The sequence below is a fragment of the Notamacropus eugenii genome, chromosome 3, assembly GCF_028372415.1.
Source record: "Notamacropus eugenii isolate mMacEug1 chromosome 3, mMacEug1.pri_v2, whole genome shotgun sequence".
Lineage (NCBI taxonomy): Eukaryota > Metazoa > Chordata > Mammalia > Diprotodontia > Macropodidae > Notamacropus > Notamacropus eugenii.
In genome coordinates, this window is record NC_092874.1 from 199,623,152 (window position 1) to 199,639,013 (window position 15,862).

General features: G+C 36.5%; 1 protein-coding gene across 11 annotated transcripts in view; it reads left to right on the forward strand.

Moving 5' to 3' along the window:
- LOC140533766 (uncharacterized) overlaps positions 1-15,862 on the forward strand; it is a 116,880-nt gene that overhangs the window by 34,935 nt on the left and 66,083 nt on the right. For 7 of the 11 annotated variants that reach the window (XM_072653938.1, XM_072653939.1, XM_072653940.1 and 4 more), the window contains 4 exons: positions 585-668; positions 1,292-1,375; positions 2,097-2,174; positions 13,991-14,071. In XM_072653938.1, coding sequence (XP_072510039.1) covers positions 585-668; positions 1,292-1,375; positions 2,097-2,174; positions 13,991-14,071 — 327 coding nt within the window. Of the gene's footprint in view, positions 1-584; positions 669-1,291; positions 1,376-2,096; positions 2,175-3,346; positions 3,433-4,454; positions 4,563-13,990; positions 14,072-15,862 lie in introns of those variants that run through there. The other 4 variants (XM_072653941.1, XM_072653943.1, XM_072653942.1 and 1 more) reach the window with 4 other exon arrangements.

The following is a 15,862-nucleotide window of genomic DNA, read 5'->3' on the forward strand; positions in this document are numbered from 1 at the left end:
TCTCCCATATCCTCTCCAACATTTATCATTTTCCTGTTCTGTCATGTTTGCCAATCTAATAGGTGTGATGTGGTACCTCAGAGTTGTTTTGATTTGCATCTCTCTAATCAAAAGTGATTTAGAGCACTTTTCATATGATTATAGATATCTTTAATTTCTTCCTCTGAAAATTGTCTGTTCATATCCTTTGACCATTTATCAATTGGGGAACCATACAGGTTTTAATGAGAGAAAAGAAATGTACATTCTCATGAAAATAACTGCCTCTTTTAATTTTCTATTCCTAATTCCCTCCTTCCCCCAAAATCATCACTGAAAGGAATTAGAGAGGTAACAAAATCCATAGCCTGAGACTGTCATAGAACATTTTGGACCTTTCTGTTTTATGCAGATGTTTATTCTCTATATTCATAATGTTTAAGAGTGAGGCCATGGGTTCACTGGACCCATAAGAGAATTACATTGGATTAACGTCTACTTGTTTTGTGTCTCTAAAAGTCCCCCAAATTTACTATTTCTTTTTAGCCATTTCATCCCAAGCTCAGGCAGGGGAATAACTCATGTTTTCTTTCTGTCTTTCTCAGCACCCTCCATAACTGAAACCAAGAAGGAGACACCAATGAGTGAGACAAAGACTTACGAAGATAAGGATAATATGGTAACTGAAGGTGAGTTGCAAAAGATCAAGAGAGACACAGAGACAGATAGAAAGAGAAAGAAGGAAAGCATGTGCTAAAAGAATTAAAAGAATTCACTTTATAGTTCTAACAAATGAAACCTTGACTTGGAAATTGTGTTTGTGGACTGAGCTTTGATCTTCTTGAACTGTTTTCCTGGCTGCCATAAAAACAGATTATATCTCAAATAAAATTAAAGGAGAAAGAAATCTTTCACTGGACAATGGATCTTCATGTTATCTCTGCAGGTTTTAATGGGACAAAAGAAATATACTGTCCCATTACAAAAAATTGACCATTTAAATTTTCTGCTCTCAATTCCCCTCTCCTCCCTAAATCACCATTGAAAGGATTTAGAGACCTAACAAAATCCATAACTTGAGACTGCATTGAAGTTTTTGTACCTCTCTGTGTTATGTAGATCTGCAGACGGGGAATGAATGAGGGCATGAGTCCATTAAACTCATGAGAAAAACACATTGGATTAACCCCTACTTCTTTTGTCTCCCTGAAGAGTTTTTAAAAAATAACCCAAATCTATTGATTTCTTTTCTGTCATTTCATGCCAAGCTCAGGCAGGAGAATCACTTCTGTTTTCTTTCTGTCTTTGTCAGCACCCTCCATAACTGAAATCAAGAAGGAGACACCAATGAGTGAGACTATGACTTCAGAGGATAAAGATAAGATGGTGACTGAAGGTGAGTTACTGTTTTCCATACTCCAGGGTCCTTCTCTCATATTTATTTTTAAATATAATGTTTTTCCCTAATATATCTCACTTGATTCCATAAATTCTCTATGGTCCCTTCCTTTCAGAGTCACTGAAATTTATTCCCAAACACTAATCCTGAGATTAAACTTCAGAAAAGTTATATGATTCTCTGGAGTCTCACAGTTGCTCCTGCATTTTCAGAATTATTCTCATTCTCCACATCTTATCATAGATATATTTTCCATCCAAAAAAACTGTTGACTTTTCTTAATTCTCAATAATAGATCTTCCATCCTCATGATGACTCTTGAAGTGTCAATGAGAGGCATGACCTTGCCATTTTTTTCAATTTCTTTTCAGTGGAAACACTAAACCAATTCCTCCCTTCTCCCCAAATCATCACTGAAAGAGATTAGAGAAGTAACAAAATCCATAACTTGAGATTGTCATTGAAGTTTTGTTTATTTCTCTGTATTATGTAGATGTACAGTCTCCATACTCATAATATTTGAGAATACAGGCAGCCAGGGAATGAATGAGTTCATGGGTACGTTGGACCCATGAGAAAAAGACATTGGATTAGCCCCTACTTCTTTTGTCTCCATGGAAATTAAAAAAAAACCCCAAAATCTATTGATTTATTTTCTGCCATTTCCTGCCATGTGCAGGCAGGGGAATCATGTCTGTTTTCTTTCTGTCTTTGTCAGTACCCTCCATAACTGAAACCAAGAAGGAGACACCAATGAGTGAGTCTACAACTTCTGAGGATAAGATGGTGACTGAAGGTGAGTTGCTGTTTTTCTCAGTCAAAGATCCTTCTCTCTTACTTATTTTCAAACATAAAGTTTTCCCGAATATGTCTCACCTGATTCCATAAATTCTACAGGGTCCCTTCATTTCAGAGTCACTGGAATTTATTCCCAAACACTAATCTTAAGACTGAATTAAACTTCAGAAAAGTTCTGTGATTCTCTGGAGTCTCACAATTGCTCCTCCATTTTCAGAATTACTCTCATTCTCCACATCTTATCATAGATGCTTTTTCCATCCAAAACTGATAACTCTTCTCAATTCTCAAATATAGATCCACCATCTTCATAATGAGGCCCTTAGGGTCAATGAGAGGCATGAGTTTGTCATTTTTTCCAATTTCTTTTCAGTGCAAATTCTCAACCAAAAGTAAAATATGGTGTGATTGATCAAGGTTGTACCTTAAGTTGCCCCTTTTTCCATTGACATATTTGGTTGAGTCATGTGTGTAGCAATGGCCAGGGAAGGGTTTGGATTCTTATTTCTAAGTCTGTGCTACATAGCCCAGTTATTAGGCCATTCTCTTTTCTTCCTTTTCCTTAGATATTCTTAAGTAAAGACAAGCATTTCCAAGACATCTTTTATGAATGTCCTAAATTTTTCAGATATCAATGCCAGTCTCCATTCTCAAGTTAAAACTTTGTATTGTTGAGAGACAGACAGACAGAGGGAGACAGAGAGAGACAGAAAAAGAGTGAAAGCACATGTGATTCCAAGTAACAGACTTATTCCATTGTTCTAATGAATGGAACCTTGACTTGGAAATTTTATGTCTGGCCTGAGCTCTGGTCTTATTCAACTCTTTTCCTAGCTGCCATATATATGATTGTATATCAAGTAAAATTAAAGTAGAAATGGATCTCTGAGTCTACAGTTGTCCTTGATATTTTCTACACAGATTTTAAAGGTACACAAGAAATCTACGTTGCCTTGAAAATAATTGCCTCCATTGTTTAGGAGCACAGACAGCCAGGGAATGAGGCCATGGGTTCATTGAACCCATGAGAAAAACCCTTTGGATTAGCTCCTATTTCTTTTGACTCTCTGAAGTTTTAAAAAAAGCCCAAAACCTATTGATTACTTTCTGGCCATTTCATTCTGAAGTCAGACATGGGAATCCCCTATCTTTTCTTTTTGTCTTTCTCAGCACCCTCCTTAACTGACACCAAGTAGGAGACTCCAGAGAGTGAGAGGCAAAGACTTCTGAGGAAAAGGATAGGAAGGCAACTGAAGGTGTGTAGCTGTTTTTCTCAGCTAATGCTGGTTTCTTCTTTTTTTTTTTAAACACAAATTTTTCTCTCTCTTGAGACTACTGAGTCTTTTAATTACTTTTCTTTCATGGACACTAGAGTTGAAAATCCCCTCCAAATTCTGAGATTAAACTTTGGAAAAGATTCTCCAGGAAAGGCTTAGACAAGAGGTGGGGAACCTGCAGCATTAAAGCCACATAAGGCCATGTAGGTCCTTGAGGGCGTCCTTTTGATGAAATCTAAATTTTGTAGAACAAAGTGTATCTGATCAAAAGGCAGCAATTAAGGACTTTGAAGGCCCCATGTAGCCTTAAGGCTTCAGGTTCCCCACCACTGGCTTAGACTCTTACCTCAAGTCCTTGCCATCTAATTCTGATGTTTAGACCCTTCTCTGCTTTGTTCCTCTTGTCTAAATATCCCCGACTGAAGGCAGAAATTCTTTCTTAGGGCTTTCACATCTTGCCTTGATTTCTTATGACTGTGTAGTTCTACTCAAGGAACTCATTCTTTTGCTCTGGTAAATTGAACCTTAATATGGGAATTGGACATCTCAACTAAGCTTGACTCTTTTTATTAGCTGGTTTTTTTATATGATCAAATCTCAATGGAAATTAAATTATATATTAAACTCTCAGTCTGCTGTGGTTCTAAAGATTATCTACATGGTGCTAAACTGGAGCAATAAGTCCCCATTTCAATGAAAATATTTTCCTCGTTAGATTTTTCATTCCCTCCTCCAACAAATAAAAATCCTGACAGGGAAGAACAGAAGGGGTAGCAAAATCTATATCCTAATTATGTGACTGAAATTTTCTTCTCTCTCCATTCTCTGGAAGTGAATATTCTATATTTGCAGGGTAGGGGGACATAGACTGCCAGGGAATGAGGACCTTGGTCCAGAGGATCTATCAGAGGATGCATTATATCAGCCCTGCTTATTTGACTCCTCTGAAAATGTTTTAAATAAGTATTGATTACTTTTCAGTCATTTTATTCCATTCTCAGACATAAGATCTTATTTCTTTTGGACTTTCTCTACATCATCCAAAATTACAACCAAGGAGACACCAAAGAGTGAGGCAAAGACTTCTGAAGATGAGGAGAAGAAAGTAACTGAAAGTGAGTTGTTTTTCTAAGCCAAGGGTCTTTCTCTCTTATTTTTTTTTTAACATAAAGTTTTCCACAATGTGCCTCACTTGATTCATGAACTCTCAAGTGTACCTTCCTTTCAGATTCATTAAAATTTATTCCCAAATCCCAATCCTGAGATTACACCTCATAAAAGTTCTCTGCACTCTCTGCGTCTCATGGGTACTCCTCAATTTTCTAATTATCTCTGATTTTCCTCATCTTTTTTTTTTTAGGTTACAAAGGGCTGTGAATGCCAACCAGAGGATTTTATTTTATTTTTTTATATTAATTTTACTTATTTTTAGTGTCTTACAATCATTACCATAAAACTTAGATATTTTCCCCCCTACCTAACCCCCATTTCCCCCCTACCTCCCTGAGATGGCATACAATTCTATATAGGATCTACACATACATTCTTATTGAATACATTTTCACTGTAGTCGTGCTGTGTAGAAGAACTAAATGAATGGGAGAAATCATATAACAAAACAAAACACACACACACAAAAATGATCTGCTACATTCTGCAATTGACTTCCATGGTTCTTTCTCTAGATGTGGAAGGCATTTTGCCTTAGAAGACTATTGAGAATTTTTTTAAAGTCCTTTCATTGCTATGAAGTTCCAAGTCTACCAGAAAAACTCTCATACACCGTGGTTGTTGCTGTGCACAAAGTTCTCCTAGTTCTGCTCTTTTCGCTCAGCATCAGATCATATAAGTCTTTCCAGGACTCTCTGAAGTCTTCCTGTTCATCATTTCTTATGGCACAATAGTATTCCATTGCATTCATATACCGTAATTTATTCAGCCATTCCCCAAATGATGGGCATCCCTTTGATTTACAGTTTTTGGTCACTACAAAGAGTGCTGCTATAAATATTTTTGTACATGTGGGACCCTTTCCCATTTTTATGATCTCTTGTGGATACAGTCCTAGAAGCGATATTGCTGGGTCAAAGGGTATGCACATTTTTGTAGCCCTTTGGGCATAGTTCCAAATTGCTCTCCAGAATGGTTGGATGAGCTCACAGCTCCACCAGCAATGAATTAGTGTTCCAACTCTCCCATATCTTCTCCAACATTTATCATCTTCCTGAACTGTCATGTTTGCCAATCTGATAGGTGTAATGTGGTACCTCAGAGTTGTTTTGATTTGCATCTCTCTAATCAAAAGTGATTAGAGTATTTTTCCATATGATTATAGATATCTTTAATTTTTTCCTCTGAAAATTGTCTGTTCATATCCTTTGACCATTTATCAATTGGGGAATGACTTGTATTGTTGTACATTTGACTCAGATCTCTATATATTCTAGAAATGAGACCTTTATCCCCAAGATTAGCTATAAAAATTCTTTCCCAATATACTACTTCCCTTCGAATTTTGGTTGCATTGGGTTTGGTTGTGCAAAAACTTTTCAGTTTAATATAATCAAAATTATCCCTCTTGCACTTCATAATGCTTTCTATCTCTTCTTTAGTCAAAAATTCTTCCCTTCTCCATAAATTTGATAAATACACTCTTTCTTGCTCTTTCAGTTTGTCCATGGTATCAATCTTTATACCTAGATCATGTACCCATTTGGACTTTATTCTTGTGTATGGTGTCAGGCATTGGTCTATGCCTAGTTTCTGCCACACTGTTATCCAATTTTCCCAGCAATTTTTGTCAAACAGTGAGTTCTTATCCCAGAAGCTGGGGTCCTTGGGTTTATCAAACAGGAGATTGCCATATTCATTGCCTACTGTGTCTTGAGTACCCAGTGAATTCCAGTTGTCTACCTTTCTGTTTCTTAGCCAGTACCAAGTGGTTTTGATAATTGCTGCTTTATAACACAATTTGAGATCTGGTAGCGCTAGGCCACCTTCCTTAGCATTTCTTTTCATTTGTCCCTTTGATATTCTGGACCTTTTGTTCTTCCAGATGAACTTTAATATTATTTTATCCAGCTCTAGAAAATAATTATCCGATAGTTTAATTGGTATGACACTAAATAAGTAAATTAATTTAGGTAGAATTGTCATTTTTATTATATTGGCTCACCCTACCCATCAGCAACTGATGTTTTCCCACTTAATTAGATCTGATTTTATTTGCGGAAAAAGTGTCTTGTAATTGTGTTCATGTAGTCCCTGGGTTTGTTTTGGCAGGTAAACTCCCAAATATTTTATAGTGTCTATCATAACTTTAAATGGGATTTCTCTTTCTATCTCTTGCTGTTGGACTTTGCCACTAATATATAGAAATGCAGAAGATTTGTATGGGTTTATTTTGTAATCTGCAACTTCGCTAAAGTTGTTTTTTGTTTCAAGTAGTTTTTTTACTAGAATCTCTGGGATTCTCTAAGTATATCATCATATCATCTACAAAGATGATCTTCAAACTTAGTTTCTTCTTTGCCTATTCTTATTCCTTCAGTTTCTTTATCTTGTCTAATTGCTACAGCTAACATTTATACTACCATATTGAATAATAGTGGTGATAATGGACATCCTTGTTTCACCTCTGATCTTATTGGAAATGCATCTAGCTTATCACCATTGCATATAATGCTTACAGAACATTTTAGGTAGGTACTGCTTATTATTTTATGGAAAGTTCCCTTTATTCCTTTGTTCTCCAGCGTTTTTAATAGGAATGAGTGTTGTATTTTGTCAAAAGCTTTTTCTGCATCTATTGAGATAATCATGTGATTTCTGTTAGTTTTATTGTTGATATGGTTGATAACGATAATAGTTTTCCTAATATTGAATCAGCCCTGCATTCCTGGTATGAATTCTACCTGATCACAATGTGCTATTTTTTGTGATAGGATGCTGTATTTATTTGGCTAAAATCTTATTTAAAATTCTTGCATCGTATTCATTAGAGAATTTGGTCTATAATTTTCTTTCTCTGTTTTGTCTCTTCCTGGTTTAGGTATCAAAACCATATTTGTATCATAGAAAGAATTTGGGAGGACTCCTTCCCCAATTTTCAAAAATAGTCTATATAGTATTGGAATTAACTATTCTTTAAATGTTTGATAGAATTCACTTGTAAATACAACTGGCCCTGGAGATTTTTTCCTTGGGATTTCATTGAAGGCTTGCTCAATTTCTTTTTCTGAGATGGAGTTGTTTAAGTATTCAATTTTCTCTTCTGTTAATCTTGGCAATTTATATTTTTTAAAATAATCATCTATATCATTTAAATTGTTGAATTTATGTATATAAAGTTGGGCAAAGTAATTTCTAGTTATTGTTTTAATTTCTTCCTCATTGGAGGTGATTTCACCCCTTTCATTTTTGATATTAGTAATTTGATTTTCTTCTTTCTTTTTTAAAATCAAATTGATCAAAGGTGTATCAATTTTATTAGTTTTTTCATAAAGCCAACTATTGGTTTTATTTATTAATTCAATAGTTTTCTTAATTTCAATTTTACTAATCTCTCCTTTGGTTTTCAGTATTTCTAATTTGATATTTACTTGGGGATTTTCAGTTTTGTTCTTTTTCTAGCTTTTTCTGCTACATGCCCAAGTCATTGATCTCCTCTTTCTCTATTTTATTTATGTAGGCATTCAAAGATATAAAACTTCCCCTAAGAACTACTTTTGCAGTATCTTATAAGATTTGGTAGGTTGTCTCATTATTGTCATTTTCTTGAATGAAGTTGTTGATTGTTTCTATGACTTGATGTTTAACACACTCCTTCTTTAGGATTAGAGTATTTAGTTTCCAATTGATTTTTTGTTTATCTTTCCATGATCTTTTATTGCATATAATTTTTATTGCATTATGATCTGAGAAGGATGTATTGGCTATCTCTGTCTTTCTGCACTGGATTGTGAGGTTTTTATGTCCTAGTACATGGTCAATTTTTGTATATGTGCCACGTATTGCAGAGAAAAAGGTATATTCCTTTCTATTCCCATTCAATTTTCTCCAGAGATCTATCCTATCTACCTTATCCGGAGTTTTATTTACCTCCTTAACCTCTTTCTTGTTTGTTTTGAGGTTAGCTTTATCAAGTTCAGAGAGGGGAGGTTGAGGTCCCCCACTAGTATAGTTTTGCTATCAATTTCTTCCTTCAACTCCCCCAACCTCTCCTCTAAGAATCTGGATGCTATACCACTTGGAGCATACATGTTTAGTAATGATATTACTTCATTGTCTATGGTGCCTTTTAGCAGGATATACTTTCCTTCCTTATCTCTTTTGATTAGATCTATTTCTGCTTTTGTTTTGTCTGAGATTAGGATTGCTACTCTTGCTTTTCTTACATCAGCTAAAGCACAATATATTCTGCTCCAATCTTTTACCTTTACCCTGTGTGTATACCCCCCTTTCAGATGTGTTTCTTGTAAATAACATATTGTTGGATTATGGCTTTTAATCCATTTTGCTATCCATCTCTATTTTATGGGAGAGTTCATTCCATTCACATTCATAGTTATGATTACAATCTGTGTATTTCCCTCTATCCTCTTTCCCACCATTTGTGCTTTTAGTTCTCCTTTCTCCCTTCCTCTCCTCAATAGTTTTCACTTTTCTCCACCACCTCCTGCAGCCTTCCCTTCCTTCTTTTAACCCCCTTCCCTTTTACTCTCCTTTATCCTTACTGCTTCTTCCCTCCCTTTTAATTTCCCTTCCCCTTTCTTCCCCCTTCCCCTTTCTTCCCCCTTCCCCTCCTACTGCCGATGGAGCTAGTTAGAATTATATATTTAATTAATTTTATCATTCCCTCCTTGAACCAAATCAGATGAGAGTACCTCTCAAACAATTTTCACCTCCTTCCCCTCTTTCCCTCTACTATAATTTTGTACTTCTTCCTGTGATGTAATTTACAATTTTCTGCTTCTTCCTTTTCACATCTCCTGTTACAATCCCTTCACATGCTTAAATCATATTTTTATCATCACATCATTTACTTTATACCTGTTCCCTCTCTCTATATATATATCCCTTTTATATTTTATAATAGATGTACAATTCTCAAGACTAACAGGTATCATCTTCCCTTATATGGAGGTAAACAGTTTGTCTAAATTAAGTAACAAGTTTTTTGTTTTTTTCTCCCCCTGTTTACCTTTTAATGCCTCTCTTGAGACCTGAATTTGAAGATCAATTTTCTATTAAGTTCTGGCCTTTTCATCAGGAAGATCTGGAAATCCCTTATTTCATTGAATGTCCATCTCCTTGACTGAAATATTATGCTCAATTTTTCTGCATAATTGATCCTTGGTTGTAGACCCAGCTCCTTTGCCTTACATAATATCATATTCCAAACCCTCTGACCTTTTAATGTAGAAGCTTCAAGGTCTGGTGTGATCCTGACTGTAGCTCCTCGATATTTGAATGGTTTCTTTCTGGCTGCCTGAAGTATTTTCTTCTTTACTTGATAGTTCTGGAATTTGGCAACAATATTTCTTGAGGTTTTGAGTTTGGGATCCCTTTCGGGAGGTGAATGATGGATTCTTTTGATGACTGTTTTGCCCTCTGGATCTAGCACTTCTGGACAGTTTTCTTTGATGATTTCCTGGAAGATATTGTCCAGACTCTTTTTTTCATTGTGGCTTTCTGGTAGGCCAATAATTCTTAAATTTTCTCTCCTGAATCTATTTTCCAGGTCAGTTGTTTTTCCAGTTAGATATTTTACATTTTCTTCTATCTTTTCATTCTTTAGATTTTGTTTGACTGATTCTTGCTGTCTCATAGAGTCATTAGTTTCTACTTGCCCAATTCTTATTTTTATCAAAGTGTTTTCTTCAGTTAACTTTTGCATCTCCTTTTCCATCTGTCCAATCGTTCCTTTTTAGGAGTTATTTTCTCCAGTTAGTTTTTGTACTTCCTTTTCCACTTGTTCAACTTTCCTTGGTAAAGAGATGTTCTCATCAGTGAATTCTTTTTTCATGATTTAAAATCATTTGCCAGTTTTTCTTCTGTTTCTTTCTTCAGCTGTTCCAGGACAGCTGTTTGTGCATGCAAGCAGTTCATGGTCCCTTCTGAAGTTTCAGATAGGAATACAGTCTCACTACTGACCTCTTTGGTATTCTTTTGGTCCTTATCCCCATAGAAATATTCTATGGCTTTTTTTCCCTTATTTTGCTTTTTCCTGCTCGTGATGGTGATTGTGTGTTGTGGCTTCTGGTTCTTTCAGTTAGAAGCTGCAGAACTTAGTGTTGAGCTGACTGGTGTGAAAAAGCTAAGGGCAGATGCCTTTTTATCTTTTTGTTTTGTGTTTCCCTGATCAACCCTGGGGCTAGCTTGTTAAGTGTGTGTGTGGGGGGCAGGAGGTCTGGTCCCAGGAGAGTTTCTCAACTGAGCTGAGGCAAAGGAAAGCTCAGGGGTTGGTGATCCTGGCTTCCCATTACCCCTGGAGTACTGAGGCACACCTGGTCATAGTGTGAGTTTCCACCACCCTGAGGCCCTTCTCCTTCCAGTTCGCCTCTGCCACAGTAGGAGGAATCCCCCTTAGCTATTTTCCTAGCCTCAGGTGTTATGAGACTTTCTGTCCCCTCAGCTGTTCCCACTGATTCAGGATTTTTCTGGGGAAATATTTTGTGGTTCTTTAGAGGTCACCAAGGGGGGAGGAGAGAGCATTTACTGATCACTCCACCATCCTGGCTCCTGGAAGTTCAAGTAGGTGACTTACAGTTGTTTAGTTTGTGGGCTGAAAATCTGAGGAGCTGTTGAGGCTGATATCTGGTGCTCAATGACTGTTACTCACTCGGCTCTACTGGTCTCTCACCCTGGGCTGCTGCTCTACTGGTTCTGCCTGCTGCTGCCTTGGCCCTTCCTGGGGCCCCCCTGCTTCCCTGAGCTGGACATTTTCACTGTGTGCTCACCCCCGCAGAACAGATCCTTCCCATTGACCTTCCAGTCTATCCTGGGTTGTGAATCTGCCACAGTCTGTCTCCTATTGGATTCTGTACCTCCAAAGTTTGGTCAAATTCTCTCCTTAGAGGTATCTGAAGGAGTTTGTTTAAGAGCTTAGGTGAGTGGTTGCTCTCACTCTGCCATCTTGGCTCTGCCCAACCAGAGGGTGATTCTCCTCATCTTTTCATAGATATATTTTCTATGAACTCTTCTTGATTCTCCAATATAGGTATGCCATCCTCATCAAGAAGCCTGAAGGGTCAATGAGAATCATGGGTTTGTTATTATTTTGAGTATCTTTTCAGTGAAAATCCTCAACCCAAAGTGAAATATGAAGTGAATGATCAAAGGTGTACATTAAGTTGACCCTTTTTTCATTCAAATATTTTGTTGATTGATGTGTGTAGCAATGGTCTTGGAAGGCTTTCAATTCTTATTTCCAAATCTGTACAATATAACTCCATTTTTAGGCCCTTCACCATTTTCTTCCTTTTCCCTAGATATCCTTAGGTAAAGACATGCATTTTCCAGCCTCATCTTCTACGAACATCATTTATTTTTCAAATATTAATGTTGGTCGCCATTCTTGATTTAGAACTCTGTATTATTGAGAATGTGTGTGTTGGGGGGGGAGTATGTGAGATTCCAACTAAAGGACTCAATTTATTGTTCTAATTAATGGAAACTCTTCTTGGAAATTGTATGTCTGGGCTGAACATTGATTATATTCAACTCTTTTCCTAACTACCATATATAAGATTACTTTTGAGGTGAAATTAAAGCAGAAATGAATCTCTCAGGTTACAGAGATTCTTAGTGTTATCTATGCAGATTCTAAAGGAACACAAAAAAATCTACATTACCATGAAAATAATTTCCTCTTTAGATTTCCTATTCCCAACTTCTCCTTCCCCCCCCCCCCCAAATCATTAATGAAATGAAATAGGTAACGAAATCCATAACCTGAGACGGTAAATTAACTTTTTGGATCTTCCTGATATACATAGATGTGCACCTCCCCACATTTACAGGGTATAAGAACATGGGCTATCAGTCAGTGAAGCCACAGGCTCATAGAAACCATGTGAAAAACACAATATATTTGCCTCTACTTCTTTTGTTTCTCTGAAGGTTAAAAAACCACCAAAACTACTGATCACTTTTCAGTCATTTCATTGTGAGCTCATCCATGGGAATCCCTTGTCTTTTCTTTCTGTATTTGTCAACACCATCCATAACTGAAACCAAGAGGGAACACCAAAGAGTGAGGCAAAGACTTTTGAGGATAAGGATAAGATGATAACTGAAGGCAAATTGCTGTTTGTCTCAGCCAAGGGTCCTTCTCTCTTATTTTTTCTAAACATAAACTTTTCCCCAATATACCCACTTGATTCCAGAAACTCTCCAGGGTCTCTTCTTTTCAGAGTCATTGGAATTTATTTGCAAGTTCCAATACTGAAAAAAACCCTCAGAAAAGTTCTTTGAGTCCCCAGAGTCTCACAGTTGCTCCTCAATGTTCAGAAGTTTTCTGATTCTCCATATCTTATCATAGCTACATTTTCCATTCAAAACAGATAACTCTTCTTATTTCTCAAATATAGATCCCGCCATCCTCATGATGAAGCCTGAAATGTCAATAAGAAGTTTGAGTTTGTCATTTTTTTCAATTTCTTTTCAGTGCAAACTCTCAAACAAAAGTATAATATGTGATTGATCAAAGCTGTACATCAACATGAACCTTCTTTCATTGAAATATTTTGTCAATGGGTATTTGTATTAATGGCCAGGGAAGGCTTTAGATTCTCACTTCCAAGTATGTGCAATATAACCCCATTCTTCTGGCTTTTCTTCCTTTTCCTTAGATATCTTTAAGTAAAGTTTCATAGCATTTTCAGGCCTTGTCTTGATCCCTTCTGTCCTATCTAAATGTTCTCTTTTTCAAATATCAATGCCAGTCTCCATTCTTAATTTAGAACTCTGTATTGTTGATAGACAAAAGACAGAGAGAGAGACACACACACACACACACAGACAGAGAAACAGAGAAAGAGGGAAAGCCCGTGCCATTCCAACTAACAGACATTCCATTGTTCTAATAAATGGAACTTTGACTTGGAAAATGTCTGGACTGAGCTTTGGTTTCCTTCAACTCTTTTCCTAGCTGCCGTATATATGATTATATCTCAAGTAAGCAGAAATGAATGTCTCAATCTATAGAGATTCTTAGTCTTATCTATACAGATTCTAATGGGACACAAGAAATCTACATTTCCATGAAAATAATTTTCTGTTTTGATTTTCTATTCCCAGTTCCACCCTCCCCACAAAATCACCACTGAAAGGAAATTGAGAGGTAACAAAATCCATAACCTGATATTGATGAAGGCAAGGGCTCATAGAAGTCATATGAAAAACAGATTGTATTTGCCTCTACTTCTTTTGTCTCTCTGAAGGTTTAAAAAAGTCCGAAACCGACTGATTTCTTTTTGGCCATTTCATTGGGAGCTTAGGGATAGGAATTTCTTATATTTTCTTTCTTTTTCAGCACCCTCTATAACTGAAATCAAGGAGACACCAAAGAGTGAGGCAAAGACTTCTGAGGATATGCATAAGATGGTAACTGAAGGTCAGTTACTATTTTTCTCAGTTAAGTGTCATTTCCCCCACCCCCCTTTTTATTAACAAAAATTCTTCCTCTCTCCTGAGTCTACCAATTGCCTCACCTTCCTTTAATGGACACTAGAGTTGAAACTCCCTTCCACATTCTGAGATTAGACTTTGGAAAAGTTTCTCCATTAAAGGCTTAGAGCAGGGGTGGGGAACATGAGGCCAAGGGCACATAGGTCCTCAAATTTTGCCTTTTGACCAAACCAAATTTTACAGAACAAATTGGATTCAGTGAAAAGGCTGCATTTAAGAACTTAGAAGGCCCCATGTGACCTTAAGGTCTCAGGTTTCCCACCACTAGCTCAGAATCTTATTTCCAAGTCCTTGCAATCTCATTCCAATGTTTAGGCCATTCACTGTTTTCTTTCTTTTGTCTAGATATTCCCTACTGAAGTCAGAAATTTTTTTCTTTTTTTTTTAATTAATATATTTGTTTTCAGTTTTCTACAATCACTTCCACAAGTCCTAGAATTCCTCCCCCTCCCTTCCTCCTCCCTCCCTGAGACAGTGTGCAATCTTATATGGGTTCTACACATACATTCTTATTAAATACATTTTTACATTAGTCATGTTGCTTAGCAGAATTAAAATGAATGGGAGAAACCATGAGAAAAACCAAAACAAAATATAACACAAGAGAAAATATTCTGCTTCATTCTGTGATTGAATTCCATAGTTCTTTCTCTGGATGTGGAAGGCATTTTTCTTCAAGAGTTCATTGAGAATGTTTTAGGTCCTTGCATTGCTATGAAGAGCTAAGTCAACCACAAAAATTCCTCGCACACTGTGGTTGTTGCTGTGTACAAAGTTCTCCTGGTTCTGCTCCTTTTACTCAGCATCAGTTCATATAAGTCCTTCCAGGCCTCTCAGAGGACTTCTTGTTTATCACAGAAATTTTTTCTTACTGTTTGCAGGTCTTGTTTTGATTCCTTTTGACTTCTACAAATACCCTGTATTTTTCAAATATCTATTCCAATCTCCATTGTATTCAGATTTCTTTACTATTAGGAGACAGACTGAGATAGAGATACAAAAATATAGTGTCAGACAAAGAGGGAAGGGAAAAGGAGAGAGACACAGAGAGAAAAAGAGACACAGAGAAAGCAAGAAAGACTGACAGAGACAGAGAGCCTGTGGGGTTCCACTGAAGGGACTCATTACTTTTCTCAAATAAATGGAAACTTGATGTGGGAATTAGACATCTCAAATAACCTTGACTCTTTTCATCAATTTCTTTCTCTCTTTTTTTTTTTTATGTGATCAAATCTCAATGGAAATTAATTCACATATGAAGCTCTCAGTTTGCAGTGGTTCTAAGGGTTATTGGAGTATCCATTTGAGAATGTGGTGCATCAACCACTACATCATTTTTTTAATTTTTAAAACTTTTTTTAAAATTAACAAAAATTTTGAAAATTCAATTCATTCACCTTTCAACAATCACTTCCATGAGTTTTCAATCTTCTCCCTTTCCCTCTCCCCTCCTTCCCCAGATGGCATGCAATCTTACATGGGTTCTACACATATTCTTATTAAACACATTTTCACATTACTCATGTTGCATAGAAGAAGTAAAACGAATGGGAGAAACCAAAACAAAACATAACACAAGAGAAAACAGTTTGCTTCACTCTGCGTTCCGATTTCATAGTTCTTTTTCTGGATGTGGATGGTGTTTTGCTTCAAGAGTTCTTTGGGAATGTTTTTGTGACTTTCATTAACATGCTCCTTTAGTAATTCTGACATTTTT